The sequence below is a fragment of the Pempheris klunzingeri genome, chromosome 3, assembly GCF_042242105.1.
Source record: "Pempheris klunzingeri isolate RE-2024b chromosome 3, fPemKlu1.hap1, whole genome shotgun sequence".
Taxonomy (NCBI): Eukaryota; Metazoa; Chordata; class Actinopteri; order Acropomatiformes; family Pempheridae; genus Pempheris; species Pempheris klunzingeri.
Window position 1 is genome coordinate 5559250 of NC_092014.1, and position 16297 is coordinate 5575546.

The following is a 16297-nucleotide window of genomic DNA, read 5'->3' on the forward strand; positions in this document are numbered from 1 at the left end:
CTTCCCAAGTGTAAAAGTATTCTGATCTTCCGCAGCGTTGGGCAACGTCTCGGGCCTGCAGAGCCAGTTAGCCCTCCGCTAACTTGAATGGGGATAAAATGATTTAATTAAGCAGCTCCTCTAGACTTTCCAAATGTTATCGGACTGAATGGATCAAATTCTTATTCATTTTCACAGGGGTTGTGACTCCAAAACATTTCTCTGCTGATTCACATGTGTATGTCTAAGGAAAAAACTCTTTATGGGCGCCATGGCATCACATGACGGACGCCATTGTTGTAATTACACAGTTTGGCCACTATATCAAGCTGCCTTTAAAGCCTGCCGCTCTTCCTGGGAATCTGATGCTCCCGGTGCTGCAGTGATGTAGAAGTGTAACCAGTACACTGTGACATCACCGCTGGGTTTCACTCCAAAATTTAAATGTAATTTATAAACTTATAAAAACCTCTAAAATATCTGTACTGGATTCCATTATTTATCAAAAGGTATCTGCCGTCAGATAACCATAACTTTCCATCACTGTGTGTCTTCATGCAGTTTTGAATTTAGATGCATACTGAAAGTTTTGCTTTGTGCAATTAAACTGGTAAAAATGTAGTTTTTTCTAGCTTAACATGATTAAGCATGATCCTTTGCATGAACCTCATCTTCTTGCTACTGCAGTGTTTTTAATCTCACATACATTTTGAACCATAACTTTCCTCTCTGTCAGAGGTCAAACTAGTTTTTTTTCTGTACTTATACGGACAAACGACTGTCACTTCCTTCACCGTCAGATGTTGTTCATCAGCTAGATCCTAAAGTTTTGGCCTGAGCAGTTAAATGGACACCACCAATGATGAACTAAAGCTTCAGAGCTTCAAGCTTCTGTCAGCTGTGGGAATTTTACTGGACTTTCTGTAATGAGATCACGATTAAGACTTAATGTTTACAAAGAAAACACACAGACATACCCTGTGTGAGCATGATGTCACCAGCAGAGAACAAAAAGAAGAAGCAAAAAGAAAGGAAAAGTAGAGGTCATTCGATAACTGGGTCACTACTTGGCTGGTTGTTATGTCTCCATCACTTTGATGAAAACCAGATTCATATGACTGAATGTGTGGAGGCCAATGTATGGAGTAGTTAAGTAGAAACATTAATCCCATATTCACATTTTATACATTTCAGTCACTACAATTTTTAAATTATAGTGAAACTGAAACTGAAATCAATTTCAGTGTTTCAGAACTGGTCCCTTTGTTTCAATATCAGTTGCATAGATTGTAATGAGATTTGGTTCATTCATGATAAATTTAGTGATCATTTATCCCGTAGCAACACAATCAGATCAAATGGCTTTTTAATTTGTCCAGTAGGGGTGTAGTTTCTGTTCTGTTTGTGTCTCAGGCCACAACTTTGTTTAAAAAAAGACACCCAGACAGAAACAATAGAACAATGAAGCTGCTGTTAGATTTTTTTTATGGGCCCCAAGACACTCTACACAAAAGCCATCTGTCAAAAATGATTCAAATCAAATTGAAGATATTTCATTTTGCAACATGTAACAGATTTTTTTTGTTTGTTTGTTGTGTGAAGTATATAGTAAAGATTTCAGTGTAAAATATTCTATATAAATAGAACAAAATGGGACACAGAAAGCGACCTCAGACTGAAACACTATGTGGTAACAGAGGGTTTATTTCTCTGACACTGAGTCACTTTTTGCTTTTATATATCTGTTTCCATCCCTCCCAGACATGCATTGGAGCGTGGTAGCTCTAATCAAACATGTACAGAATCCCCCAAAAGTCCTGTGAAGTCCCGTACTTTGTCCCTCTCTCCACATGCCGACCATACAAACACCCCCCCACGCACAAATACTTAATCCTCCCAAATCCAGACAGGAAATGCCCTCGTCAGTAGAGCAGAATGCTTTTGACAGACCCCCGCTGCTCTTTCTCTGCTTCTCTTTCTCGCTGCTCTCTCCTCCCCCTCTGCTGAATGATGTATGTGCCCTCCACAAAGACTGCCATCTGGAAACAGTTAGCCTGTGAACGTTTGCACAGAGCCAATAACAACACGTCTATCGCAAGTCTATCACTAGTGGATTCAACCTCGCTATCAGAGGGGAATATGGGACAAGTTGTTTGCTTTCACTTTCTGGGGCTGATGCGGGTGTGTGTGTGTGTGTGTGTGTTTTGGGGATAATCAAATACTTGTTTGGTGTCATGACTCATGAGATCCAGTCAAAGTTCTGGCTCAGCTTCAGTGCTTCTTTCAGCTCACGGCTCATTTTCTGGTCAGTTTCTTAGGAGAGCAGCACATAGTACAAATTATTCATTTAATTCAATGAATCTAATCATGGACTAATTGAGAGTCCTCAGATGACCTCCTGAGAATCCTCTGTCTTACACAAACACTGGGTTTGAAATGATTGGAGACTAAAAAACAGAGAGAGAGAGAGAGAGAGAAGCTGCAGGACTGATTAGAAGAAGCACTGAGAGAGAAGAAGAGAGAGGAAGAACAGCCCAGATAAGGTGAACATTAACCACACATTTCTTAATCTGCAAAGGTTGTAATTCACTCTAGATCAACAGATGCTAAAAGATAAGGCGGCCATATTTAAGTATTACTATAAAACTGTCTGATGTTTAGCCTCATTACTTGGTGACTTGTGGTACTTTAGACCTGTTATGAATGATATATTTTGTTCAAGGATGCTTTGAGCAGAGGTGTAGAGACAGGGAAGAGAATTTGTTATTCATATTTCTCTCAAATGTTTCTACTTAAAGAGTTCAAACCTGGGAAAAAAATCTGCTTTTCAGCAATTAAAAACAGACAATATCACATTTTTGAAGTTCTGGGAGAAACAAACAGCATCTGTTATGTTACCAGCATCACTTCAGTGCTGGGAAATTGTGTCCTCTAGTGGAACAGGAGCTCCAGCACCTCAGATCAAAGTAAAATGTGTTCAAATAGAAACTCTGACAAAGTTTAATGGAAAAACAAACAAAGCATTTATTTTCTCTGACTTGAATAATATGATCAGTTTGGGAAACCAAATTTCCTTTTTCTTTATCTGTTGCTGCTCCCCAAAAATATCATAACAATACAATACAATTTTTAATTATCATCAAAAAAAGATCCAGCTCAACTTTTAATATTCATGTTGTTCATATAATTAAATTCAAACAATTACACAAAAATCTAAACACAAGAATCATCATAAAATAGTTAGCCACGATTGCAGTTTCACACGAATGAAAAAAATATACTCTGCGTCGTCTTTACAGTGCATGCTTGAAAATATTTGGGCTTTAGCGTAATTTTCTTTACAGCACACATGCACCGACTTTTTCTTGAACAAATTATTCTAGTATTCCAACACTGTTTTAAGAAAAGGTGCAAGCTCTTCACAGTTGTTGTTCTGTGAGGAAACTACAAATTTCAACTCAGATATACACACAGCGTCAAAGTCCAGTTTAAGCAGAAACAATGTTGTGAATCTCTGAAATGTCACTAAACCAGCTCAAGAAATGTATCCGTCTTTAGGCTTTAGTTGCGTCAGGAAACCTGCTGAGAAAATTCACAGTGACTTGATTGGAAAACACTTTGGGCTGGTCTAGTATGTTGTAGTGATGCAGTTTAATTCCTCGCCGTGCAGTACTATGGTCTTTAACGTTTAAAAACAGGCTGAAAAAATGAAGCTGAACATCGGGAACAAACCCAGAGATGCTCAAACACACACAAACAGGAATCATAAGGCACGTGCATCAACCTTTACAATGCTGCTGTACTAATTAGTGCAAACGTAGGCTGTGGACGGCACTCAACCACATACAATACTTAATATCATGAATTATATTCAGACTCTAGTCACATTTTTTGGAAGGTAGATCACCCTCTCTATCTCTTATTGCACATCATCTGTCAGGTGGCTAAAGGAAGAAGCTAAACCAAGATTTCTGTTTAAATCAATCATTACATTTTCCTCACAGACATTTATAGCAGTGTGCAGACTACTGTAGGTCAGTGGTTGTGTATTGTTGCTTCAGAGGCCTGTGTGTGTTTTTTGTATATATAGAAACACTTTTGTCCATTTTTTTCTTTTTTAAGACGTCACACTGTGAATATGATCAACACAATCTTGTCCTCGCTCACCAAGGAGAAGCTGAACTTTGTGTTATGTGATTATCAGGCAGTCTGTTTTATCTCTGTACTCCAGCACGTTGGATATGAGATTAAATAATGAAAAGTGACTCAGCTTTAATTTGAGGGTGTTTGCAACCACACACTGTTAGAAGCTGTAGTTCTTCTTTAAGTATACTCCTCTAGGGCAAAAAGGTCTATGCAGGTTACACTGTTCACGGTTAACCTCAGTTATCGTTCCCTTTAACCTCCAATGTTCTGGAGCACAGAGCCAAAACACTACATAAACATCACTGTCCTAATTCTAACAGACTGCACTGTGTGCCTACTTGTCACTCTAACAGTCAGCAACAAATAAAAACAATTAAAAACAACTTGATTCATCACATCCAGCTGATGGTGAAGTTCTGACTGAGGTTGAGACCAAGATCTGCAACTGTTAACACCTGCAGAGAGAAGCAAGAACACACACACACACACACACACACACACACACACACACACACACACACACACACACACACACACACACACACACACACACACACACACACACACACACACACACAGTCTCAGTGTGAAAAACAAAAGCTGACTCCATAAAACATGCTAACCTTACAACGACACAGCTCATGTACCAAAACCACTGCTGGTATAAAGTAACTAAGTACTTTTACCCAAGTACTGTATTTAAGTACAATTCAAATGTACTTTACTGTTTATACTATAAAACAGTACTATACTATACTATACAATATAATTTCATGGAGAAATATTGTGCTTCTGACTCCACCACATTTATTTCACAGCTACAGTTACTAGTTACTTTTCACATTAAGATATTTCATAAAAAATATCTATCTATCAAGTATCTATTAATAATGGTCCAATAATATAATAATGCAATTCTACTATCATACATTCATATACAGCATTCTGCATAATGAGCACGTTTACTTCATACTTTAAATGCACTTTGTTGCCAATCTTATTCAAGTAAATTATATTAATACTACTTCATCCCCTGCTGGCATACAAATGTGAAATAAGGACATTATCTTATGTTTAATGTCTCTGGTTGTTGTGGAGCATGTGATTTGTCACCAGGGATGTTTACCAGGTTATTTTAATGAATAAATCCACCTCTGCCAACTACATCAAATGACTCAGCATAGACGTCGAGCACGACAACAGCTTCCAACTATCTGTCTGTCCGTTCGCCCCCTGATCGAACCTCACCTGGTTCTCTCTGTAGGTGAACGCTGCATCCCGGGAGTTCACCAGCACTTTGCCTGGCTTCTGCTTCACGCCATAGAAGGAAGCCGTCTCCACGGTGATGTACGTGGCCTCCACGTTGTTATGGAGAACCTCAGATGTCATCACGTTCTACAAAATAAGAAGATGGCTGCAAGTTACATATGTTTTCATGAATATACTTTTCAAAACTAGACATTGAAGCTTCACTCGTCAATATGTTTATATCAAAAGTTAAACAGAGCTACAAGTTAGACTACTCAAAATTAATAACATTGCTGGATGTTTGTTCAATTGATACGCTGCTGACACATTTCCTGCAACTTCTTTGGAAGATGATAAAAAGTCTGATTTGTTTAGTTTGTCCCTCTGCCCTGTAAGCGGCCAAAAAACACTGCTTTAAATTCATGTCCTGCCTTGTGAGTCACTTCTTACTGCTGTGATGTGCGTGACAAGAAATCACAAAGAGGCATGAATTATGTTTGAAAGATTAAAGAGTTTAAATTAACACCAACAACACATGTCAGAGCCTAGAAATGGCATTTTCTTCCACATGTCATTAATAGGTATCCTGTGGTAAGTAAGAAAAGCAGTTCTCACTTTCTGACTAGATTTTTTTTTTTGTCCATCTTCATATGTAACCTTGAGTTGACAAGTTCAGACAGAAATGTCGTAACTCACAAACTGAATCAGACAAAGCGAGCAGACATGAGCCTGAGGCAGCGACTTCTCTCTCTGAGTGTGAGCACCTGAGCGACGTTGAAGACGATGTAGGCGTACTGGTTGGTCTCGTAGGTGTCGATGCTCTCTCCATCATCCCAGAACAGATCTCCACTCGCCAAGCCGTCGTCGGAGAGAGCCGAGACCAGATGGAGACACCGACCGCTGCTTACCCACAGGGTCAAGTTGGGCGCCTGTGCACACATACAGGAGGAGGAATAAAACAGAAGTGACATTAGAAACTACTGATTATAGCATGTGCATATGTCAGATACACACAAATGTCAGGTGTGACAAATATTCAATTATCCCCAGACACGTCATTTAAAATTGATTTTAGGCTTAAATTATAGGGCTGAGTCACCAAAGTCATAAAAAGGACCATTTCTGTGGTGCAGACAAAAATGTGTCTTTCCAGAGGCAGTTTCACCAAAAACCCACAAACCTCACAGTATTTCTCACTGGAACTACTTCTTACCAAAAAAATATGGACGCAATTAAAATGCTTGACAGTGAGGGCTGAGGATTATCCACATTGCATCTGGCATTGTTTTTGTCAATTGCATTTTACAGTGTTGGTGAAAATGCCATTGACCGTTGTGAAACTTCACCTCCAGTATGTTGGGGAGACAAAAGCAGTTTTAGATGCTGATATCTCCTCTTACTTGCAAAAACCTTTATTGAAAATGCAAAACTATAATGAATTAAAGGTTTTTGCAATTGAAGACCTCAAATAAATCCTCTGCTTAGTGAAAGGTGAGTATAGGCTGTACAATAACGATCTTACAAGCTCACTGGATGTTAACACTGTGTGAGTGGTCAAGGTGAGGATACATTTTGGATTGACATCACTGTAACAATTATCTGGGGAAGCCCAAACGCATTTAATGTAAAGGCACATATAAGTGTAAGACATTCAGAAACAAAACAGACTGAACTAACAATCATTTTACCTGTGTTGCTATAAAAGAGCCCTCACGCAAATGTAGGTTGATCTTATCTAGAGGTGCGTGGAGTTGTAGTTCTTCTCCCTTACTGTGCACAGAGTCGCCCTGGGAAGTAGAGGACCACATGTATCGTAGGTAAACTGTTTACAGCATTTGGTTCATACAGCTGAACACGGTGAATGTTGATGGTCTTACCGTGTAGTAGTCATACCACAGACCCTCTGGGAAGTAGCCGTTCACATACTCAACTCCAGGATCCAACACTGGTGTCACCAATAAACTCTTCCCCCACAGGAACTGTTTGTCGATCCCATAGGTTCTCGCATCTTTTGGGAACCTTTTGAGTACAAACAGGATACGTACAGTCAGGCAAAGATCCTCCCGGTCCAGCCAACATAACACATCAGGTTAGGTCAGGCTAAATCAAATAGAATTACTTACTCGAACATCAGTGGCCGTGCAACAGTGTGTCCGTGTACATGTGCGTGATGGAAGAGAGTGTAGAGGTAAGGGAAGAGTGAATAACGCAGCAGCAGAGCCTCCTTCATGGCTGTCCGGGCCAGAGGACTGAAAGCTGTAGGGTCTTGAGGCTGTAAATTAAACATCAGTTAAAAAAAAAAGGAGTGAAGGACAGAATACAGCTATCTAAATATGGAATAGTCAAAGGACTTCGCCTTGGTGCTGTGGTAGCTCCTGAGTATTTTATCTATAGTGCTTTGTGGTGACACTAAAGCAGTGATGTTAAGCTCTTACCTTCATGTCGATGGCGTTGTGGTTGCGTGTGAAGGGATAGAAAGCTCCGAGCTGCGTCCAGCGGACACAGAGCTCCTCTTGCGGCTCCTCACTAAAGCCACAGATATCTGCTCCAACCAGCGGGATGCCCAGAAGGTTAAAGGTCAACATACCTGGGAGACATATGCAACAAGGAGGACAAGGAAAGGTGAAACATGAGAAAGGCAGATATGAAGATTCACTAAAATGACAACAGGTGGACAGAGAGCCATTATCAGGCCGTTATTAGACAATTTAATACACAATTCCAGAAAATCTAAAGATAATACATCAGCTTGGGTGTTACTGGTCCTGTCTTATTTATGGGATAAATACAGAATAGTGCGTGCAACAAAACACGTAGCTCTCAAATTAGCTGTTGTAAAACATAACTGTGTAATAAAACTCTAAATATATTCCAAATTAATAAATGCTTTGCATTTGTTGAACAACATTGCAGAGACACAGAGCGGCATTCATGTTATCAAGGCAGTTTTACTGAAAAAGCCGCCCGCTGTTGCAAAAAAGGTCAACGTGCAACAGTCAATGTGCAGGTGACATAAAAAAAAAAACAACGCTAAAGAGGCTGAGAGGCGGAGACAATACAATGATACATGCTCTTTCTGTACCAACTTCTGTTTTGTTTATATATTCATATTGTCTTGACAAACTTTAAAATGAAAAACAAAGCTCGATCTAACCTGCTATGGAAGTGTACAGGTCTTTCCACTGGCTCCTGTTATCTCCCAGCCAGTGACCAGAGTACAGCCCCTGACTGGGGAAGGTGGAGCGAGAGATGACAAAAGGTCTCTTTGCCAAGATCCGCTTCAGAGCGCTGGACATGGAGCAGAGACAGACGATTTATGAGCAAAGGACACAAATTGTTCACATAGTATAAAAGTCTCTCATTATTCAGCATTTTATTTCTGTTGTGTGTGTGTGTGTGTGTGTGTGTTATAGGTGTTGACCTTGCAGATGCCTTAGCTTCCATAAGTCCATAGAGGCTGTGCATATTATAGTGTATGGACTGCTTTTGCTGTGCAGTTGCACACACAGTTTTGCCTCTTAGCAAACCTCCTAGAACACCTAGAAGGAAAAAGACAAGGTTTTATTTTACACTGATGCGTTCTTTGTAACTGTGCATATGTTCTGTTTGTTGTGTGATTTCTGCATGTGTTCTGCATCTCTCACCGGGAGTGTATGGAGGATTTTCAAGACTGTTTGATGGGCAGCCATTGGTAGACCCATCCAGGAAATTTGACGGCTCATTCATGTCCTGAACACAAATGAGACAGATCAAGTCAGAAGAAAGATATCTGGAAACGCAGAGAGCCGTGATAATTATGATTAAAGTCACTTCCATACTTACAATCCATAATCCATCAAATGGCACCTTCTCATGGAACCTCTGGAGGTTGTCGTACCACCATTCATGTGTCACATCATCAGAGAAATCAGGATACGCTGTCAGACCAGGCCACACCTGGAGGAAGAGGTGGAGAATTTAATTTCTAATACATTGTTAATTTTGAGGGGGGTGATAATGTGGTAATGTGTGTCTTATGATAAACTTGTTTGAGAAACATCATTACAGGGACTGGTGTCTCACCTTCCCAATGAGTGTTCTTCCTTCAGCGTCTTTGATAAAAATATCTCTCTTCAGCCCGTCATCGTACGGCCAGTACGAGCCCTCAGGCTGCGTGCTGCTGATACCTGGGTCCTGCAGGTGTGAGACACGACTGTCACACAGACATGCCAAACCAGACACAGACACAGCACACATATGGAAGCAAATACAAACTCCTGAGTACCAGGATCATGACATAGCGCTGGTCATGAGCGTGCAGGTCCTTAACCATGTCAGGCAGTGTGGCGAAGTCTGTTGAGTCAAAAGTGAAGTCCATAAATCGGTCCATGTAGTCGATATCGTTCCACTGGACGTCCTGTGAATACGTCAACACGAAAACAATTATTTTCACAAAGGACTTAAAAAAAAATCCTGTGATAGACACAGACAAACAGTCAGCTGTGTCAGCCTCACTTGGGGTATCCCATAATTCCTCATGCTCTTGACAACATCCCAGACGGCATCGCTGGAGTTGTATCCCCAGCGACAGAGATGGTAGCCTAAAGCCCAGTAGATTGGCATCGCTGGGTAGCCTGTGAACAGAGAGGAGTGCGAATAAGGCAGAAGGATATCACCAGTAACGGAAACAGAAACAAACTCTGTTATACAATGGACAGAGCCACATAGCAAAAAACATCAACACCAACCTAGATAGCAATGCTGTGTATTACTACGTTTCTATGAATTAAACTTGCAGCAGAAGAAAGTTGTACAGAGATTTTCCTCTCACTTATAACTAAAACATGACATCACAAATCCTCTGTCAAGCATGTTGAATCATTTTTGATCATGTACTGCCAATAAATGGATTTCAAGTTCATGGCTTTTCCAGTTTTCTACAAGGTGGAAGAGGAGGAGGAGCTATTTAAGAGAGAGAAGTTTTCACACTTAACTAATCTGTAATAGTTGAAATCTTTGTACCCTGGGATTTTGTCTGTTTGTGGTCATTTTATTCATACAGGTAATGTGATAAAATGTAATCGGATGGATCGACACTATGATCAACAGGACTACCTCAGAGTGACTGAAATGTGGAACCGCCTCTTTAAGTGAATAAAAGTTGTAAGACAAGAAACACATAACTTTTCCACATACCAACAAACTCTTACTGACCTATGACTTCCACATACTGTTCAATCACTGAACCAGGATCGGGACCAAGGAAAAGGTAAAAGTCAAGAATTCCACCGATGGTACGCCAGGTGAGCGCTGGGGCCGGCTGCAGGGCCACATCTGATAAAAACAGAGAAATTACAGATGAAAGGTTTGTTGTCCTTTGGGTCAAGCTACGAGTGGGACCACTGAGATGTCTGCAGCTATGAAGCTAGAGAGCAAAGACATGAAGGAAGCACATGTGATATAATGAGCGACAAAATAAGCAGCATCAAGCAACAGATGGAAATATAATAATCAGAAAGATCTGCATTAGAATATTAAACGATAAACATTCCTTATGTTGATGGCAAAGGGAACCTAATGAAATTAAACTTCAAACCAGCTGAAGCTGTCAGTTATCAATGCTCCGTATCTTTGTTAGGAAGAGCACTGACCTCTTAAGGACCTTTTCACTGTAACTTGATATTTCCTGGCACTGCAGTCACACAATCTGTGATACTCTAGAAATTCTAAATGGTAACCCCCCCATTTGCAGCTTCTGTTTTAATGAAATTTCTTAATTTTGTCAACTGAACAGTTGTAACACTGTGAGAATCAGCTACTGTTCCACCTCTGCAATCCACCGATTCCCGCGCTAATATGCATCAGTGCACGTTGTAAAACACCTGAAGTGGACGTATCAGGGCAGCGAGCACACTGACCCATTGCATTGCTGTTCAGCAGGAAGAAGCCGCTTGCATTCCCTCCATCCTCCATTGCCAGGTAAAATGGATGGGCTCCATATAGGTTTGTTTTTTCCTAAGTTGCAGAGAGAAACACAAGGACATTACAATGGAGCAGAATTCAGCAATCATTAATGTTTACACCTGTGCTTTTCAGTCAAATGTCGGCTCTGAAAAAAGCCTCTAGGTTAAAAGTTAATATCCGTGTCTGCTCAGATGTTTTAACAATAAACAGAACGATGACAAAAACAGGAATTTCCATACCATAGGAGGCACATCTCTGGCCCACATGGTGAGCGTGTTCCACTGGATATCATGCAGGAAGGTGGAGCGGTGCTCGCCCAGGCCGTAAATGAACTCAGTCGGCAGGGATGTGGAGAACTGGAGGAACTGATCCGCGTAGAGGAGAGGAGCTACTGAGGTGTTCAGACTAACAGGAAACCGATGAAAGGGGACATCACATCGTTAATCATTATGTTACAAAACACAGTGGGTTATTTTCACAACTGAATGTACCTGAAGACACTTTCTATTATCAAAGATATGTTGAATTGTGACCATCACACTCTGTCCTCCTTCACTGATGGTGACTTACAGCAGTGCTCCTGTGGAACGCCTCTTCACGATGAGACCAAATGGCTGCTTTGAAATCTCTACAATGTAGTCTGGATTTTCTGCCTTCTTTGTGGCGGTGGGAACAGAGATCGGAACCTCAAACCGTGAACTAGAGGGGTCGGTAATCTAGATTGAAAAACATGAGAAAAGCAGTTTGTAAATATATAACAGGCCAGAGAATTTAGAGCAGTGTGTAATAAAAAGCAAGTCAAACCGACCAATAAAGTTTATGACACTAACTTAACTAATCAAAAGATTGGCACAGATCTTTTTGAAACTTTAGTAGTACAAAAGGTACTCAGCTCTCATTGTTTCCTCAACCTTATTCTTACGAACACCAGTTAATTAAACATATATACATGAATAACATAAATTCAGTGATTAAGGGTAAAGGTCTGGTGAAGTTTTCTATTTTTTTATACAGTTAACTGATCCTGGTAGTGAGGAGTCTTCATAGTCACTTACAGAGAAAAATTATTCATAGCAGGGAACATTGTTTTGCTTTCCAAACCACACAATATGTATGAACAATAGGTAGGTAACACCAGTAAGAGTCCTACACAGCAATGGCAAACACACTGCACGTCTACAACCGGCCAGAACAACTTCAAAACGCCTGTATTAATGTGGAGGCCTTTCACGTGATTCACAAAACATCACATTTAGTCCTAAATCTTCAAAAAATAAAAAATCATTACTTAAATCATGAAAAGAATAATTACAGTGTGTAAGCTGTTATTTGTTTTATTTTTTGGTCACTCTGGGGCACTTGGGAACCTCCAACACAAACTGAAAATCACAAATATTTGACATATTACGGGTGAACAGATTCCAACGGGCCAAATGTGGGATGAAGAGTATGTTTGTTTGAACTAAGTGGGACACGTTGCCAACACTAGTCTAAAACACTGACAATGAGGTGTATCTATTGCTCATAGTGATTACCATGTGGTGAAGATACAATGATACCTTTTAGTGATGATTAACTATGATTGATGATGATGATGATGTTCACAAAATACAATCTGCATCATATTGATTAAAAGCACTTTGTAAGAATGACATTTTCAGTTGCTGGATGAGTTTTATTTTATTCTGTAGGTGTTGAGGTTACGGAGTTTTCCCAGACTGAGCAAGACAAGAGTGACCCCTTTTGCATCACACATAGTAATTTGATTCATTAATATAAAATATATATATTCAGTGCAGCTTTAACTAAAAGATTTAGGCCATGAAGCACTTCCTTATGACTTTGACACTGTCAGAGCCTTTTACTGTGCAAAACTGGCTATAAAACTCTGTAACTCACTAATACGCCTTTAATGGTAATTGTTTTATATTGGTTTATTGTGATTACATGGACCTTAAATGCGAACCATTTATGATGTTACAAGTCCTCTGCAGAGATATAAGAGTTCTAATTTAGGGATATAAGTTACAAAACACTAACTGCATGGCGTGAGACTTATCAAATATAACTCTGTGGTCACTCACTCTGACACGAAGCCGCTTATCTGTCTCATAAAGAATCTCCACTTCCAAAGTGAGGATGTCTGCTGGGTAGTAGGTCTTCACCTCCCGTGCAAGCGTACCTTTCTGTCCCAAGGATGTGTCGTTTATTGACACGAGGGAGTAGGAAGGAAAATCCGGAGGATAGAAACACCAAGGGATACCGTTTCTCGCTGATGGACCGGTGGCAGAGGCGGACTGAGAGGATGCAGGGATAAAGCAACAGTTCCTCGCCTCACACAACTCTCGGGTCACCACCACATCTCTCTCAGGGTAGCAATCAAACCTCCACACCTCAGGGGTTAAACTGCAAGACTCACGTCGGGGAGTGGCTGTAGTATAATCTGGTTCCCGAATTACTTCACAGTCTGGTATCGTCGGTGGTGGAATCAACCAGAATATGGTGCCCAGTAGCCATCCTCCAATGAGGAGCACCATCAAGCAGCCAATCACCAGGAGGCTTCTGGTGACAGAGCATGACGGCCTCAGTGGAAGCAAGGTGGCTTCCTCTGGCTCCAGCACCTTAAGACAGAAAAGGAAAGCATTTGATTAAAAATCTCTTTTTCAAGAGTGTCTCTAGACAGGCAGCAATAATAATAGTGTTACCGACTAAAACAGAAAACTGGTAACACAAACAAATCATACAACAGTCTAAAGTGGCACCATGAAAGCAACACACGGCCTGTCTTAAACCATACGATAAATAGACTAGAGTTACAACTAACGAATGTTGTCATCGTCACTTAATCAATGATTCATTTTTTTGGTTAATCCATTAATTGTTTGGTTGTCTAACTGTAAGACAGCACTGAAAATTGCCATTTACAATTTACTTAAGCGTAAGTTGACACCCCCAAATGTAATTTTATCACACCAACTGTGCAAAATAAATAAATGTTTCAAAAAAAAGCAACAAATGAGAAGCTGGCGCTAGAATATGTTCAGAATTTTTGGAAAAATTACTTGAATGATGGATCACTTATCAAAATAGTTGCAGATTAATGACCCACTGACTATTCACTTTAGCTCTTACAAGAATCAAACTAATACCATGAAATGATAGACCAGCACATCTAGATTCTACAATATCTCAAAACATTAGCAGCCCAAAGAAAGGCCAAGAAGATTCTGCAGCAATAAATTAAACTCACAGGCAGAGACCAACCCTTAGCACTTCTAAAAGTGACTGCAGAAGGTTTGAAGCAAAGAGAAGAGGAAGCAGCACATGAGCAAATCGACTCACTGGAACTTCTCCATGGACGGGACGAGGCTCCTCTGACAAAACTGCACTGGAAAACTGAACATCTTCAGGGTTGAGCCGCTTGTATGACGCCATGCTGCTAGTTGGTGTTTGTCAAAGTGAGCAACTGAACACATGAGAGAAAGAGACACAAAGTTCAGTAGGTGTTGGGGGAAGTTGTGGAGGACAAAGTAATAGAGGCGGAGTCTCCAAAACCTTCTCATGGGAGTAGGTCTTTCTGGTGCTGCCAGCCACAAAGATACATCTCATCATACAGGCCACACATGCTGCCTACCTCCAAGCTACCTGTTCAAACACTCCTGACACACCTACTCGTTTGAAAATGTGCCTCCAAGATAGGGTTTCTTGTGCTGTGTAATTCAGGGAATTCAGACACAAAAGACATGAACAGTCTAAGTTTCAGAGCACAGTGCTGCCATAGTCCCCTTGAGTCTGACAGACAGGAGACAGAACTGTGCATGAGAACTGGTGAAGAGAAAATCTCAGTATCTTTGATTTAAATGGTTTCATGTTAACTCTGTAAGACAGGAAACGGAAAGCAGAAGTTGTGCATAAGACACAAATTATAAGGACTTGGAAGGGAATTCCAAAAAATGACATAACAATTAACTGGATCTTCATGTCATGCTGCATCTTTAACGTTTAGCCTTCATCTCGACGTCACACGTGCAGCTCCATGTTTTATTTATTACAGCAACACTTAACACATAAAGTCATACTGACTTGGTTTGTCTCAAACACACCACTGTACTGACACATCATGTTATTGTCCTCTGAGGTTTAAATATTACGAACGCCTGCTCTGAAATGAAGTGTTGCTCATGTCGTCAACACATCATGTTGTATCGCTAGCTTAACTTTAACTGGCCCTGCACGGGAAATCACGTGAACGTCGACGTTCACCAAGGAGACATTTGACCTTTAATTGCAGTTGCAGTTTTGGGGAGTTCTGGACAACACTCGGGGAATATTAGTTACAAGAAAGCAGCAACTAGTCCGCCGAAACTGACAGAGTTGTACGTTATTGTAAGTTAGCAATACAACGGTTGTTCGCGTTAGCTAACTTTGACAGCAGTGTAACTTGAGCCAACGCTAGCTCACTAGCGTTAGCTGACAAAGACGTTAGCATCAGTATCTAGACTTTAGACTTACCTAGATGTGCTGTGAGCTTCACACACACAGAGACACAGCACAAAGAGCAACTTTTCCCTTTAAGTAAATGTTATGTTAGCTCCGTCCGCATGGTGTGCGTCTGTTTATCTTCATGTCACGTTCACTGCACCTCGTACATTCGATAACTTCCGCCTAACAACAACCTCTTATGAATGTTGGATTTACGATTTGTAAACTGAATTCCAAATATAATGTTATATGCTTATGGCAGCACGACTGTATGCTTCATTAAGATTAATAATCTATTATTGGTCAAGTTGTCTTTTTTTTAAAACTGAAGGGGTCAGAAGTTCATTGCCACGGTGCTGCATTCAGGGGCAGCTTTCAGTTTTGTACTTTAAAAAACTTTAAAAAACGATGTCCTATATCTTTTGGGGTAGAAAAAACAAAAAAATCACTCTTGCCTGTATCCACAATATGTTTTGATGTTTTGGTATTCCTTTTCCAC

At 40.4% G+C, this 16297-nt stretch overlaps 1 protein-coding gene across 1 annotated transcript; it reads right to left on the reverse strand.

Moving 5' to 3' along the window:
• Positions 1 to 3015: 3015 nt before the first annotated feature.
• Positions 3016 to 15976, reverse strand: gaa2 (alpha glucosidase 2). Its single transcript, XM_070827663.1, has 21 exons — positions 15829 to 15976; positions 14659 to 14782; positions 13401 to 13937; positions 11887 to 12032; positions 11556 to 11721; positions 11271 to 11367; positions 10567 to 10686; positions 9868 to 9986; positions 9638 to 9769; positions 9436 to 9546; positions 9196 to 9309; positions 9018 to 9102; positions 8795 to 8912; positions 8528 to 8661; positions 7809 to 7960; positions 7497 to 7645; positions 7251 to 7392; positions 7062 to 7160; positions 6138 to 6302; positions 5374 to 5520; positions 3016 to 4580 (listed from the first exon to the last, which is right to left on the reverse strand). The coding sequence occupies exons 2-21, from the start codon at positions 14749 to 14751 to the stop codon at positions 4518 to 4520; spliced, it is 2889 nt and encodes a 962-aa protein (XP_070683764.1). The 5' UTR covers positions 14752 to 14782; positions 15829 to 15976; the 3' UTR covers positions 3016 to 4517.
• Between the last annotated feature and the right edge of the window lie 321 nt (positions 15977 to 16297).